At 42.9% G+C, this 16,241-nt stretch overlaps 1 protein-coding gene across 12 annotated transcripts in view; it reads right to left on the bottom strand.

Moving 5' to 3' along the window:
- Positions 1-16,241, bottom strand: part of KIAA1217 (KIAA1217 ortholog) — a 719,758-nt gene that overhangs the window by 95,415 nt on the left and 608,102 nt on the right. For all 12 annotated transcript variants that reach the window (XM_078075245.1, XM_078075247.1, XM_078075246.1 and 9 more), the window contains one exon: positions 421-619. In XM_078075245.1, coding sequence (XP_077931371.1) covers positions 421-619 — 199 coding nt within the window. The remainder of the gene's footprint in view (positions 1-420; positions 620-16,241) is intronic.

The following is a 16,241-nucleotide window of genomic DNA, read 5'->3' as shown; positions in this document are numbered from 1 at the left end:
GGGATCACTACCTAACACGTTCACAGTCTCTGAGGGAAAAAGCACTTGAGAAGGAGCTGGGAAAGTTCCAGTCACAAACATGGCCTTATGATGTTGATCAAGTCTCGTCACCACCTTCTGGGCGCCTCAGTTTCCCCAACTCTTAAACAGTGGATTGGTTACTTCTTATATTCTTCTCAGAGGTAATAAGCAAAGATCTATGTGGGAGAAGTCTGTCCTCATTTTTGTAAACCAGACCTTGTAAATGGATTATAGAAAAACAGATCATGAATTCACACCTGGGTGAGATAAGCCTGCCAATCAGGGTAATAGACAGCTGTGCTTCCTTTGTTGGGGACATGGAGAGATGAGGACTCAGTACACACTGTAGCAATGCTAAATGCAGTATGGTGGACACACACACACGACATAACTACCTACCTTACATCATTTAGTTCATAATAGACATTTCTGCTTTCATCTTTGATGTAAATGGCGACACTGGGCGATTCTAGCATTTTCATGGTGAGCTGCTGTGGAAAGGCACTTACAAAGAGAGCACGGATTGTGTCTGCACTTGTGATTTCATTCGGCATCCTGAGCTGCTTGGTTTCATCTCCATACTGGAGATAGAGAACCCCTGCACGCAAAATGAACACAGTTATCAGTCCCAGATCAAGACTCATGCAACACGCAGCAAAAGCTTAGCCACTTCTGTCTTAACATAGGCAGCAATGGTCAGGACAAGCTTGGAAAGCGTGTAACAAGAGATGTTTGTTTGGAATTTCCAAGGAATGCACTTTCTGGTTATCACATGAATACTCACTTTTATTTTTTGGAGTCCAGGCAGGTGTTAAAGAGGCTAATTTCCAACTATTTTAAAACCAAAAGGACAAGAAGCTAACCTCTGGTAGCGTAAAGCAAAAGACAATACTTTATTCCCTTGAAACGTATATTTAGGAATTTGACCCCATAGGGTGCTTTTGCCCATGTTTTTCATTAGCTAACAACACAATCATTATAGCGATGGGTAAGCTATATAGTTTAAGTCTTTATCGTCCATTCAGAGACGTTTTAAGTGGAAAGGCTACAATATTTCTGTGGCTCTAATACATATTTATTGAATGTTTATACCAAATGAAACTATCTACAAGAAAAGAATCTGACACCGCAATGTTTCAGAAAGAAAACGGAACAAGTCAGTTACATAAAGAAAAACAGAAGCACAGCATTGTAGAATTTTAGAGTTCCGGGGGGTATACGGCTTCCAATGAACCATACCACCTAGTATCCATGCCCCTAGGGAGTGTAGTCCCTTCCCACATTGACTCTGGGGTTGGCCATGTGACTTGTTTTGATCAATGAGACATCAGCAAGTAAGATGCAAAATGGGAGGCTTGGTAAGTGCTTGCACCCTAGACCGTGACCTCTTGATGTGTGGTCTTGGATGCTCCCTCACAGAACCAAGCTTCTGTGAGTCCATCTGAGCCACATGAGGAGGCCACATGAAGAAGAATGAAAGCCCTGACTGACGGCCCCCACTAAGCTTCCATTCTATAGCCAGCACCACTGGCCAGTCATGTGGGTGAGCCACCTTGGGAGGAGAACCCCCAGCTTCAGGTGACCTGCCCCAGCTGCCATCACATGGAACCAAAATGTGATGTCTCCTTCCAAGCCCTGCCCAAATTACAGAATAAAGCCAGTAAGTGTTGATCTAATTCACTATGTTTACGGTCACTTGTTATTCAAAAATGTATAACTGAAACAGGGTATCAAAGATCCTGACATTTAATTCGAATCCACTTCTTGTGAGAATCTGCTGAAAACAGACTAGTATCACTAGAGTAAGCTTTGGGAGGAGAGACTCAAAAAAGAATAGAATATGACTTCTGGTTACAATAAGGCAATTTATGTAATAAATTTGTCTCTATCTCCTCCTGAAATTCCATTAAAGTGACAATGAAGAATAAAAAAGCATAAATCAAAGAATTAAAGGAATGAAAGAGGAAACAGTACCAGACAAGAAAAGGCCGACACCTGAGTCTTCAAGGGGAGAATTCCAGATAAAACATGCAGGGCTAGGGAACCTCCAGAAGCAAGACACCAGATCCCTCTGAGGGGAGCAATGCAGACTGAGTGGAAACCATGAGGCCTGATTGAACCTTCTTTTCTAATGGGGCTGCAACCTGTCCGAAGCTTTCTATCCCACTCAGCCAACTGACTCTCCACATCCACAGAAGACCAAAGAGGTAGAACCAAACAGACTAGATTCTGGCTCACCAGGCACAGGGCAGGGTGGGTGAGGTGCCTTCTCACAGAATGTTTGCAAAGGGGTGGCCCTCAGTCAAGAAACTGGAGGAACCCCTCTAGGAAAGCTGACTGGCCTGTGAGAAAGGACCAATAGATTGTTGAGGTTAATGTTCAAGTTCTGTTTGATCCTCATTGTGAAGTGGCCCAACCCATATATGAAAGCTTCCAGTGAGTATGACCATGCCTCACTCACACATTTGCAGACTACCCAGAATTAACTGACATTTCATTCAAGTCACTAACATGAGACACCAAAATAAACAGAAAACAGAAACTCAGAAATGATGAGAGAGTCCAAGAAAAGGGGAACACTTGGAGAGCAAGAGCAAGCTCTGGGAATCGTGAGAGCAGGAATTAAAAATTCAGGAAGGAAGAGGGGTGCCTGGCTGGCTCAGTTGGTAGAGCATGTGACTCTTGATCTTGGGGTTGGGCATAGAGTTTACTTAACTAGAAAAAAAATTCAGGGAGGAAGAAAAAGTTGATGAAATCTGAGAAAGTGGAGCAAAAAGACAGGAGAGAGTGAAAAACAATAAGAAAAACAATTTCAGAGAATTGTTTCAGAGCAACCCAAGTATTACTATTGGGAATTTGGGTAAAAGAGATCAGGAAAAACAGAAGATTTACAAAAAGCATTATAAAAAAAATTTCCCCCCAAACTGAAGGGCCTAAGATCAGAGACTGAAAAAGTTTACAAAATGCACAACATAATCAGGCTGGTCACTGAGGCATCCAGATGGCAGCGGGGAGAACAGAAGATCCTCCAAGTTCCCAAAAGGTCGGGCAGAAAAGTCACAAACAAAGGAGTGGGAGCCAGAAAGGCATGAGTTTTCTCAACAGCAACCCAGAAACCAGAAGACAATGAGAAATAGCTTCGAAAATCCAGACGGCAATATTTTTGATCTACATCTATATCCATCCAGACCATCCTTCAGGTATTTATGAAAGTCGGCTTCTCAGCGAGGCCTTCCCTCACTACCTTTGTCAAAATTTCAGCACCCATTCTTCCAAATACTTCATACCCCCCACTCTTGTTTCATTTCTATTCCTCAGCATTTTTCGCATATACTATAATTCACATTTTAACTCTTGCTATTGCTTATCATCACTTTCTTCCTTTAGGCTGTAAGCTTCATGAGGTCAGGGATTTTTTTTTTTTAACTTTTTTGTTGTTGTTGTTCAACTACAGTACCCTGAGCACCTGTAGATACTACTTGTTACACAGCAGGGTTCTCAATAAATGTTTGTTGAGTGAATGAAAGAATGAATGATTTATCAGTCAGCCAAAAGGAGTGTTCATTTGGGGTCTATCCAAGCTACTTGATACAGCCTGGTAATCCTGTTCCTGATTTGTATACACATTAGAAATACTTTCTGAAGTGGCTGTTTCCTTGATTGGAGTTGTCCTTTTTTTTTTCTTTTCTTTTTTTTTATTATGTTATGTTAATCACCATACATTACATCATTAGTTTTTGATGTAGTGTTCCATGATTCATTGTTTGCGTATAACACCCAGCGCTCCATGCAGTACGTGCCCTCTTTAATACCCATCACCAGGCTAACCCATCCCCCCACCCCCCTCCCCTCTAGAACCCTCAGTTTGTTTCTCAGAGTCCATAGTCTCTCATGGTTCATCGCCCCCTCCAATTCCCCCCCTTCATTTTTCCCTTCCTGCTATCTTCTTTTTTTTAATATATAATGTATTATTTGTTTCAGAGGTACAGGTCTGTGATTCAACAGTCCTGCACAATTCACAGTGCTCACCATAGCACATACCCTCCCCAGTGTCCATCACCCAGCCACCCCATCCCTCCCACCCCCCACCACTCCAGCAACCCTCAGTTTGTTTCCTGAGATTAAGAATTCCTCGTATCTGTGAGGTCATATGATACATGTCTTTCTCTGATTGTGGAGTCGTCCTTTTGCACTGAGCATAAGCAGCTAAATTTCCCCTCGGAGGAAATTCGGATCCTCAGCTTCTTCAGGGAGCTAGTTTTTCAAAATATCCACACTGTTACACATTCCTCAGACTTCAGAAAAATCCTTTCAGGTCTGTCTGATCACAGATCTTGCCAGTTTTTGCCCCAAATGGGAGGTGCGGGGACTGTCCCACGTGACTGGCGATGCCACAGCTAACGGCCCAAACCACTCTTGAGGTCTGGGCCCCGACCACGCCTGGGCGAGGCCCCTGCCGATGGGCCACTTACGGCCTCACTACCGCCAAATATCACAGCCTCATTCACCCAAAGGGCCTGGGTTTCATTCCTGCATCTGCCTTCTTTGCATGCGTGTGCTTGAAATAGAATTTGTAGGCTCTGAGTGAAAAGAAAAAAAAAAAAGGGCCGAAGTGACGGTTACCTCGGGGTCTGGCTGGTACAGATGCCTGCTGGGCACACAAGTCCAGTTACAGATGATGAAAATCCAGAGAAGATGGGAAAGATGCCTTTACGAACAGAGGAGAACAGTCTTTCTACACTTGCTTCAGTTTGCTTTCTCAATTCTGGAGAGGTATTTAGAAATGCTTAAACTCAGAAGGAAATCTCTTAATATATGATGGCGGTTTATTGGCTCAGTGATGAGATTCAGTTCGCTCTGGCATTCTTTCCTAGCTCTGACTGGTGCAGCCTGCTCCAGATTACAGGGGAAGTCTGGAGGACTTTGGCTCATACACTCCTTTTTTATGAAGAAGGGAAGGGGACAGGGAAATGCATTTATAATGTCTGCTATGTGTCAGAAAGGGTATGCATGGGTTTCATTAATCAGCACGGCATCTCCTGTCAGGTCGGTATTATGGCCCCATTTCACAGAGAGGGAAAACAAAGCTCAGAAGGTCCAAGTAACTTGCCTAAAGTAAAAGCTAGTAGATCGCTAACTAGCTTATATATCCCATTCTGTCCATGCACAGAACCGAGGATCTCCCCCTTGAAGCCTGTGGCCTCTGAAATCCTGCACTGAGCCACATCCATCTCCTCCAACCTCCCTTTCTGGACGCTCTTAGCTGTCCTCACACTTTTTGCCTGACCGTCTGCTTTGAAGATGTTGAAGCACGACAGCGGGGCAGCTTGGAAAAAAGATGCCCGTCTTTAAATTGGCTTAAATGCGGACACATGGTTAGAAACAATCCACACGCTGAGGGGAGTGGGGGGTGGGGAAGGCACAGAGCTCTGGAAGCAGCAGAGTGTTGAAATGAACCTCAGGACACTTGGAGCCCCTCTGAGAAGCCAGAATATTCAACAATTCTTCCACCTCAATGGCCCTGCACAGGCAATGTGGATTTTTCACCAAGACCTCTTGGTCACATTTTACCAAAAAAGTACACTTGGCAGGTCACGCTTGTGCGACACATCCTCAGAATCTTTTGGATCTCAGAATCAGTTCCAGAACGTGGGACATCTTCTCAAATATTCTTTACTTGATATGGTGTGCAAGAATTTTCACACTGTCACCTGGCTTGGACTGAATGTCTGTGTGTCCCTCCCCCTCCCCTAATTCTTATGTTAAAATCCTAACCCCCTAGGTTGGTTTTCGGAAGTGGGGCCTCTGGGAGGTAATTCAGTCATGAGGGTGGGGCACTATGATGGGATTAGTGCCCTTCTAAGAAGAGACACAAGACAGTTTGTTTTCTCTCTCTGCTCTCTGCCATGTGGGGAAACAAAGTGAAAACCGCCATCTGCAAACCATAAAGTCAACCTCCCAGACACCAGATTTGCTGATGCCTCGGTCTTGAACTTCCCAGCCTTTGGAACTGTGAGAAATAAATGGCTTTAAGATACTCAGGCTAAGGTGGGGTGCCTGGGTGGCTCAGTCGTTTAAGTGTCCGACTCTTGATTTCAGCTCAGGTCATGATCTCAGGTTCCTGAGATGGAGCCCCGCATCGGGCTCCACAATCAGTGGGGAGTCTGCCTCTCTCTCCCTCTGCCCCTCCCCCCATCCGTGCTCTCTTTCTCTCTCACTTTAAAATAAATAAATAAATCCTTAAAAAAAAAAAAAGATACTCAGTCTAGTTAATTTGTTATACCAGCCTGAATGGACCTGTCTCCTATTCCTGCCTTATTATCCCAAACCATGCCACATTCCCATGGCACTAGAGTTGTTCTGGGAATCCTACTGCCCTGGGAACTTAGCAGGCACACTTAACGCTGCACTCTGTGCCATCACCTTGGGTGATCTCTCCACCAGCTTGCTTGGCACGCACACGACCTCCTCTGAGCTCTTTTCCCCCACCACTCCTCCATCACTTTTCCACTATGAATTGAGGAATTAATTTTTCTTGCATTAAGTACTCACATTGTGTTTTCCTGAAATTGCAAGCATAGTTTTTAATTCCACAGTATGATTAGCTGTATTCATCAGATGGGAAGATAGTAGAATGTCAGCCACAAAGTAGATGCTCACGTATCTTTTAGCCGAAAAGAATTCAATTCTCCCTGTAATGTGGCCAAGCTAAGATGTGTGCTTGCCTCTGGCATGCCTTCTACCACCTCCCCTAAATGGCATTTTCCACAGGTAGGTGATGGTGACAATTCCAAATGACTTAAATTCCTCAGTTTCCCCAAATACAACTTAAGGTAATGCAGATCAATATTTGCATTACGACTACTGCAAATGGCTAATGCCTTAAAAATATTAAGAGCTCTTATAGTACCTTCTGGTAGGAAACTCACTCTTCAACTTACTAAGAAAAACACATGTATTAAAATATTAAGATACCTTCTTATACTCATCAAATTGGCAGAGGTCTTTACAATACAATAAACAATGCTGACAAGGGTCAGGAAAATGAATTTTCTCACATACCACTGTTGGGGAAAATAAACTGACACCACTTCTCTAAAGGGCTACTTGTTAATATATGTCAAAAGCCCTCCAAATTACACATACGGTTTGAGCTAGTAATTCCATTTCTACACATTTATGCACAAAGATATAGTGATGAGGATGCTCAATAGAACATCATCTCTAAGAACAGTATGGGGGAATCCCAACATTAGGGGATTCATTTAATAAATCAATTCACTTAATAAATCTATTGACTGAACACTACCACTGTTATTAAAAGCAATTCTAGAAGAATACGAGAAAAACTGTATTTTGTTAAGTGATAAAGCGTACTACAAAACAGAAAGGAACTCGATTTCCCCCTGATGGCAGTGATGGGTCCAGGTTTTGTATGGTCTGAAGCTTACACAGTTTTGAGGGACCTCTTTAAGAACAACAGTACAAGTTAGAAACATAAAATTCAGTATGAAAATTAATTATTTGCCTGATTCCATCAGGTTCATGGTAAGTCTACCTGCTGGATGACTGTACACCAAAATGACAAGACTGATTGTCTTTGGGTGGTAAGCTCATGGTTGATAATGTTCTCTACGATTTTCTGTATCTTCTATTCTACATTTCCTAAAATAAGTATGCTTTGATTTGATCATTTGAAAAGATAACCTCCACAGATCTAAAACGACTGGCCAATTAGGGATCCTACTCAGTAAACTGAGTAATTTTTTTAAGCCAAAAGAGATGGGCTATGGGAGGCTGTTCCTATAGAAACTTCCAGTGGAGTTGGTAGAATGTAAATTGGCATCTGAAATGGGAAAGACATTGGTACTGAATATAAACAAAAGATTCCAGTATAGTTAACATACTGGTGTACCCTTAAGAGACTGAATTCAAGAGTCTTTGGATTTAAGACAAAATGAATTGAGGGGGACCTGCAGGGAAGCCTTCATTCATTCACTACATAAGCCTCTACGGTGTGCCAGGTCCTATACCAGGAATGGGAGGTACACCGGTAACCCTCTGGTCACCCTCTGTGTTCTAACCCCTCCAGCCATTCCATAAACGACACTGTTCTTTAGAAGTTAGCAATTCATACCTCACACCAGCTGACACTCTGTTTCAGACACAGCAGCGATTTTAAGACAAGTCCGCATGTGTTCCTTGAAAAGCTCGAGCATGCCCTCAGATGTAACTTTTTCCATCCCGGAGAAGACCCATGCTGCTATGTCCCTTCCTATGGAGTAGCTTTTCAAGGAGGTGACAAAGCAGGATGGTGACAGTTCCTTGTGAGGACGAACAAGATAATAGAAAATTCATTCTCTATAGAAAGTCTGGATGCTCTTTAGTTTTGGAATAACCTGACTCTCAGATTTCAGTGTCTTTGTTTTGAGTAAACACCAAATCTTTGCATCGTTATTTGAAAAGGATGGTATCAATCAAACCTTTTCTTATTCCATCCAGATACCTGATATTTGAAGGCAATGTGAGACTTCGTTAAGTCTTTTAGTTAATTTATCTTCTAATAGTTACACTTGAGGAACTATGGAGACCCTCTGAGAGTCCCTATGGGAGAATCTTGATGAAAGGCTGAAAAATTCCAGGGAAATAAGTTGCAATTTTATGCCAAATTCTGGTTTGGAATGTGCTCTAAACACCCTTAATTGTGGACCCACCTGTGTTAGCATCATGGAAGAACATGTTAAAGCAATAAGTTTGTTGCAAGTTGAATGATAGAGTCTTGCCCCCTCAACAACCTGACAGACAGCAGTCACTGGACAGAGATTCTGCTCAGAGGCACTCATTCTCGACACAAAGTCTTATTAGGTTAGCATGTGATATGATAATACCATTGAAGTGAGCATCCCAAGGCATTTCTCTAAAAAAAATGCCTTGAAGAATCTGTTGATGACTTCTAGAATTCAAACTGTGTTAAAGTCATGAATGTGTCTGATGCTGATTTCTAGTACTGGGGCCGTATTCATTCCCAGGGGATCTTATCGCCCTTTTCCATGGATAGTTACAAACGTGTCTGTGAAGAAGCTATAATGCAAAGTCACTAAAGAACTTGCAGCAATGTCAACGGAGTCAATCATTTAATCTTAAAGGTTACTCAGCAATTAAGGCAGAAAGTGTATGAAAATGCTGTTGAGAAACACTATAATTGAGTATGGGTACCGTACAACTGTAACTGAATTCTCTCTTACACTTAAGGTGAGCTGTCAGTTAAATTAAACATCACGTTGTCCATTCATTTTATAAGCTAGTATTAATATGAATAATAAAGTAGTAAGAGGAAAAACTTCAAGTTTAAATGCAAACCCCTAAATAAAATATTAGCAAAACCAACCTAGCAATGTATGAAAAAATACATCACGACCAAGAAGAATTTATCTCAGGAATATAAGGACTAGACAGTCTAGTCCTAATATAGTCTGCAATAAGAAGTAAGTAAAGAGGTGCCTGGGTGGCTCAGTCAGTTAAGCACCTGACTCCTGACTTCAGCTGAGGTCATGATCTCAGGGCTGTGGGATCGAGCCCTGAGTCAGGCTCCGTGCTGAGCATGGAGCCTGCTTAAAATTGTCTCTCTCACTCTGTCCCTCCCCTATTCGCGCTATCGCTCTTAAAAAAAAAAAAAAAGGAAATAAGTAAAGAGAAACTATATATGATAATCTTGACAGTGTCAGAAAAATGTTAAGAAAAATCCAAAACATATTTATATTTAAAAAAAAATTTAAGAATTAAAGAGAACTTTCTTAACTTGGTGAAAGGCAGCCAACCAAAAACCTCAAGGAAGGGTAATGCTTAATGATGAAACATGAAAAGCATTCTCTTTAAATTAGATTTTTTGGGGGGGCGCCTGGCTATCTCAGTTGGTAGAGTATGTGACTCTTGATCTCAGGGTTCTAAGTCTGAGCCCCATGTTGGGTGTAGAGATTACTTAAAAATAAAATCTTTAAACTCAGATTTTTTTGTTATTGCTGCATCTGAAGTCAGTCTGACTAGCACCGTTAATACAAGAAAAAGAAATAAAAGGCATATGGATCAGAAGGGATAATCAAAACTGTGATTATTTTCAGGTGATCTAGCAGAGAATCCATGGAAACCTGCAGACACTGTTAGAACCAATAAGGATTCAATATGACGGAATGATACAAGATCAATATATAGAATCAAGAGCAACCCCAAATACCAGAAAAAAATAGAGAATGCAGTTTAATAAAAATATAGAGCAACAACATGGCAATTTTGAAGAGCAACAGTAAGAGGGAGTCCTTGCTCTACCAACTATCAACACTATTAAAACTGTGGTTTGGGCACAGGGATAGAACAAACAGAACTATGGAACAAAACAGCCTAGAAAAAGACCCAGGTTTTATGAAAGCTTGATATATGACAGAAGGGGTGGTACAAATCAGTGGAGAACATAACAATTAAAAAGAAGAAAAAAAAAACAAATCAGTGAACAAATTACTGTTTAATAAATAGTATCAGGAAGACTGGTTCTCCAAATGGAAAAAGTAAAAAACAAACAAAAAACCAAAAACAAACAAAAACCTTTCCTTACACCATAAGTAAAATAAATTGCCGATGGACTAAAGACCTGTATGTGAGAAGTTAAAACTATGAGATTTGAAAAACAAAACAAAACAAAACATGGTGCTGTCTCCCAGCACATCAGTATAGGGACTTTTTAAAAGAAATAAAAACCAAAAGCCATAGCAAAAAATACTGCTTAATGACACTACATTAAAATGAGTATTTTTACTGTAGAAGACATTATTAACAAAGTAAGGAAGACAAACCACAGTCTGGGAGAAGTCATTTACAACTCGCATGCTCTACCAAGGATCAGTATTCAGAATAATTAAAGAACCTTATAAATCAATAAGAAAATAGAAAATGGAAGGGGCAAAAATAGATATCCAAAACTGGACACAGAAAGGCAACTCACAGAGGAAGAACACCAGGAACCTATAATCATAAAAGTGCTCAGCCTCACTATTCATTATGGAAATAAAAATGGAAACAATGACATACTATTTCATACCCAACCCAGAGGCAAAAGTCAGTAAACCCAATAACCTTAAGTACTGGCAAGGTCACGGAAACTGTAGTCTGCTACTCAGTGCTAGTGGGACACCTGGTAAAGCTGAAGACGTGCATCCCGTCCCCTGGCTATTTCTTTAAATTATCCATCACAGAGAGAAATCTCACATGCAAGCCCTTGTTCTAGGATGTTCGATGCAACACCACTTCCCACCAATTTGTTCTCAGTGGTTTATTCATACAATGGAACAGTAAACAGCACTTACAATGAACTAGAACCACATCTATCAACAGGGATCAATCTCAGAAACATAATTTGAGGGGATACAGAAACATAATTTTACAAAGGATACGTACAGTATGTTCCCATTTATGTGAAGTTTTATAACACACAAAAATAATATATACTATTTATGAATAATACCAGTAGAAGCACCAGAACTCTCAGGACAGTCACATCCCCCAACTTCAGAATGGAGTTAGCTCTGGGAAAGGAGGGGAGGGAAAGGAGATGGAATTTTACATTTTAGTTTTTTAAAAATGCCAGAGGGCTGAAGCAATTACAGAAAGAGAGTTTTCCTTTTGGGGGCACCTGGCTGGCTCAGTCAGAGGCGCATGTGACTCTTGATCTTGGGGTCATGAGTTTGAGCCCCACGTTGGGTGTAGAGATTACTAAAAACAAACAAACAAACAAACAAACAAAAACTTCAAAAAAAAAAAGATAGGTTTCCTTTTAAAATTTGACAGGTACTGGGGCGCCTGGGTGGCAAAGTCAGTTAAGTGTCAGACTCTTGGTTTTGGCTCAGCTCATGATCTCAGGGTTGCGCGATCAAACCCCGCGTCGGGCTCTGCGCTGATTGAGATTCTCTCTCTCCCTCTCCTTCTGCCCCTCCTGCATGTGCTCTCTTTCTCAAAAAAATAAATGAATAAATCTTTTAAAAAGTCTTAAAAAAATTTTTTTATAGAAACCTATAGAGCGCTTGCCATGTGCCAGACCCTGACCTTTTCAAATATTAACTCCTTTAATCCTCTCTATGAGGTGCTACTGTAATTATCCCCATTCCACAGATGAGGAGCACTCAGGCAAGAGAAGTAACTTGTGTGACTCTCTATTAATGACCGACACCATTGTATTATGCTGTCTCTCAAGTGTTAAGCAGAAGTATCTGTTTAATTTTGGTAATGTTTATTATATTATGTTTTCTGCCCTTTTCCATTCAAAAAAACTAAAATATAAGAATGCCAAATAATGCTGTCTAAATAGTGTCCTTTCCACAGAGCACAGAGGAGCTTATACCTGGATGTAGTTATGGGAATTCGGGAAGTTTTCCTTGACTTGCAATAAAATAATGGGTATGGAAATTCTACAGTACAAAGCAAAGGATAAAGGCCACAAAAGGAAAAAGGAGATTTTCTTAAAGGTAAGAACAAAAGTGTAAAAGATAGTAATCATGGTCTCAGAAAAAAATTAATTGACCTTTCAGGGATATGAAAAAATGCAACTTTTACAGTTTCCAATGCATGTTTTCAAAGGATCAGAAATATAATTCAGAAAAAAGCCTAGAACCACTCCACTGGGAGATTTATAGATCCTGCATTTTCTTCGATCATAGGCACAGAGATCATGGACATTAGCAAGAAACCATCTGAGTTAATCTGAAACTTATTTTCTTCTCTGCTAAATTATTAACATTTTACATAATAACAACTAGTAATTATTATGGATGAATAAATATATCTTTAGAAAAGTTTTCAGTATGAAATTCTAGTTTTTATGTTATCTACATGTAGATTAAAAAACCCACCAATATATAGTGTTACTTTTATTATTCAGAATTTCTTTTATTTTCTGTGAATATTATTTTGCTCGAAAAGGTAACAACCTGTTTGGTCCTCAAGCTCGGGGAGAAAGACATTGCAAGATGTTGATAAGATGAGCCTCTTTTCTCCCCTCATAAGCAAAACCCAGGATCACCAGGAATTTCCAGAGGAAACTTTCCAGGTAAATGGGAGCAATGCTGCTTCTTAATACTTTGACATGCTAATGGCAATCAAATAAAAACCGTCCTTTGATGACAAATTTCATAAACAAATGCCAGTAGACCCAATCTCTAGGATCCCATTCCCTAGGGCAGACTCCCTCCTTTTTGAAACTCATGTTTAATAAGTAGGAAATGGGGGATGCTCGGACCCCAAAGAGCCTTGCCTTCTGGTGCCACCTCTTCCCACGTCTTTTCCCTTGCTGGCCCCCTTTCCCCGGCTGCACCCTTTGGTCTCCTGCTAAAGTCCAGTCTTCCACAGGGGCTCCCGTCCCCAGCCAGGCTAGTCTCTGTCGGTCTGTGACTCTCATGGACTCATCCACTCTCTACCAGCTCAGGGAAATATTTTGGGGGAAAAATGACCATCAGATATATCAGTAAATTAGCCTTTGCCACCCTGAGGTCTCAGGGTGCATCCGCTCATGTCACCGGGCCCAAAAAGAGGGAGCTGCCTCAGTCAAAGGGTGACGCTCTGGCCACAGGCAGCCATTGAGGGCTATTCAGCGATGCTCCTCCTTGCCCTTTGGCTCCCCAGGTCCGTTGGAGAAGGCAGACCAGGGCGTGTGGCCAAGTAGGAGGGCGAGGCATGCACTGGGCAGAGAAGTTGCTCCTCTTCTGGGCTGCTTTTTCTCAGCTTCTTCTTAGGTGTCTGAGGGGGAGGCTCAGAATTCTTTTCCAGAAAGTGGTGAGAAAGAGCGTGTGGGCAGTTTGGGGGAATTCATATCTCACTGGCCTTCATTTGGAGCTCTTAAAAAAAAAAAAAAGAACAACCCAGAATTGCTGTTTCTCCTTTATGAGAAACATAAGGCAAGCCACCCAATGCCAACTCTCATGGGAATGATCGACTTCCTTCATGTTTGTGATCAGATTCCACGGAAATGCAGGGCTTATGTGCCTACATGCCCCTGCCCCGGGCACTATACTTTAGAGCTTCTCCAGCTCCAACACAGGTGCATGCACCCCAAGTATGGAGGGGTGATGGAGGCTCGGCTGTGTGCAGGGCACATGGAGGGCACTTATCCACGCGGGTTGGGTCATGGCTCACGTTTGTACTGTGGCAACGAGGCCGAGGCGGGGGCTGCTACGGGCTGGAGGTGGGGAGGGCCTTCTCCATCTCGTGATCCAGCACAGAACTCTTGTGAGCATTTCGGAGAATGCTAAAATCCAATCTAGCTTTCTCTGTGGTCACAAACGTATATTTATCAAAGTAGGAGGATAGAACATATTTTATCTAACCGTTTGCCAGCTTGATTTACAGCTTTAAAAATATTTAGACAGATGGTCTATGAGCCCCTCTGCTCTTGCCCCAAGCAGGCTGGAGTGTGACCCAGAAAAGATGAGACCCGTTTCCCCAATATCAGCTTCGAAGCGAGGAACAGGGCCTTCTCCACCTTCTGGCATTCAAGTTGGTATGCCATCCACTCTATCAACAGATGATTTTATATTTATCTTCTAAGTAGCCCTAATGGAAGCAGGTACCCGAGTGCCCTCTACTTACTTCTCCAGAGATTTGGTTACTTTATTTTTGGCTTTATGTTGGTTGGAAAGGAGTCACGCCGAGCTGCTTTTAGTATCTGCACATTTTATGCATCGGTGAACTGCTTTGGGTACTATTTAAGCTTTACATGTTTCCTATTACTATTACACGCTAGTTATTCTGTTATTCGTTCGCTACCTGATTCCTCTGGGCTTTCAGTCGACTTTGCCAGGGTGGCCGTAAAGGTCCCCTCCACCACGACAGGTCACAGCCGTCCTGTGGACACTCCGAGACATATCCAGCCAGGCTCCAGCCTCAAGTGGGCAGTGACAGCAGGAGGCGGGGTGAGTCTGTTCCGAGGCTTGTCCCTGGCTTCCTGCCCACTCCTCCTCCCAGTGTCTTCCCCGCGGCTCCAGTATCGCTCCTCCTGTGTCCTCGGGTCCACGCCAGAGGGTGTGGATCTTCTGGAAGCCTCTGTCCTGCCCCTCTCCACACCCTGCCCCCATGGGGAGATCTGGAATGTCCTCTCAGCTCCGGCCAGAAGAATAAAGGGGCCCCCAAGAGAGCTATTGCTTAGGAGAGTCCAGAAAGATGGCAGTGCGAAGGCCCCAAACAAGCCCCCAAGGCTGGGGATGAGTGCTCAGGATCAGTGTTGTGCATACAGGGTACATGAGTGGGAGAGAAACGGGACAGCGGTTGAGATTGGTCTACTGATCTAGGATCTAGGTCCTTTGGTGGTACCTGCCCTGGTGGGGAAGGGGGCTTTTCAAAGTGTTTGTCAGGCTTATCTCATTTTCCCCAGGCTACCCTTATATGCCATTTTCTGCTTTAAGAGCAAGTGGGAAAGGACAGAGTTGCTGCTGGGGGAATTCCAGGTGCACAGGGATAAGGAGATGAGGCCACGCTCTCCCCGCCGCCCCCCCAGGCCCGCCCCCGACACTGCCCAGCCCCCAGCGCGCAGGGCCTCTAAGGAAGGGACTGGCACTGGGTGCTAGGGGCCATGACGTCCATCTCCAGGACCGGGCTCTGACAACTGAGCTTTCTAATTGCCCTCAGAAGACCCCGAAAAGACTTTTTATTGTATCTTTACCTTTTGTTCCCCTCTGGTACTTTCTGAAGAGGCGTGGAAGAGACATCACACAGGGCTACTTCTTCCTCCCCGTTTCCCTTTGAAGTTGCAAGGGCTGCCTTTTAAGAGCAGCTTCTGTTCTCAACCACAAGATCACAATAAAGAACAAACGTCTGAGGGTGGCTAAAGCAGCTCTGGGAGTGGTGGGTGGGGACTGGCCGCGGTGACAAAGCGTCCCTGCTCAGATCCCTATCCCCGGGGTTCCTGGGCCACTGCCCATATAATATCATGCCTGCTTCCAGATTCACCATAAATAACCCTTCACCCTCTCTTCCCACTTTCACAGGTAAGAGTCCTCCCTAAAAGCCTCAAGATCAAAATGCCAATTGTTAATATTCCTACTAAAGGCATCCAGAAAGAAGCCATGAGCCCTGTAGCACCTATACCCGCTTGGTTAGCTAAGGAATCAATCAAGCCAAGTCGCTGTCTGGGGCTGCCCTCCTCGTAACATGCACTGGACACCTGGAACATACCGCTTGCTAGAAGA

The sequence above is a fragment of the Halichoerus grypus genome, chromosome 6 (assembly GCF_964656455.1).
Source record: "Halichoerus grypus chromosome 6, mHalGry1.hap1.1, whole genome shotgun sequence".
Taxonomy (NCBI): Eukaryota; Metazoa; Chordata; class Mammalia; order Carnivora; family Phocidae; genus Halichoerus; species Halichoerus grypus.
Note: the sequence above shows the minus strand (reverse complement) of the source record. Positions and strands in the feature narration are given on the sequence as shown.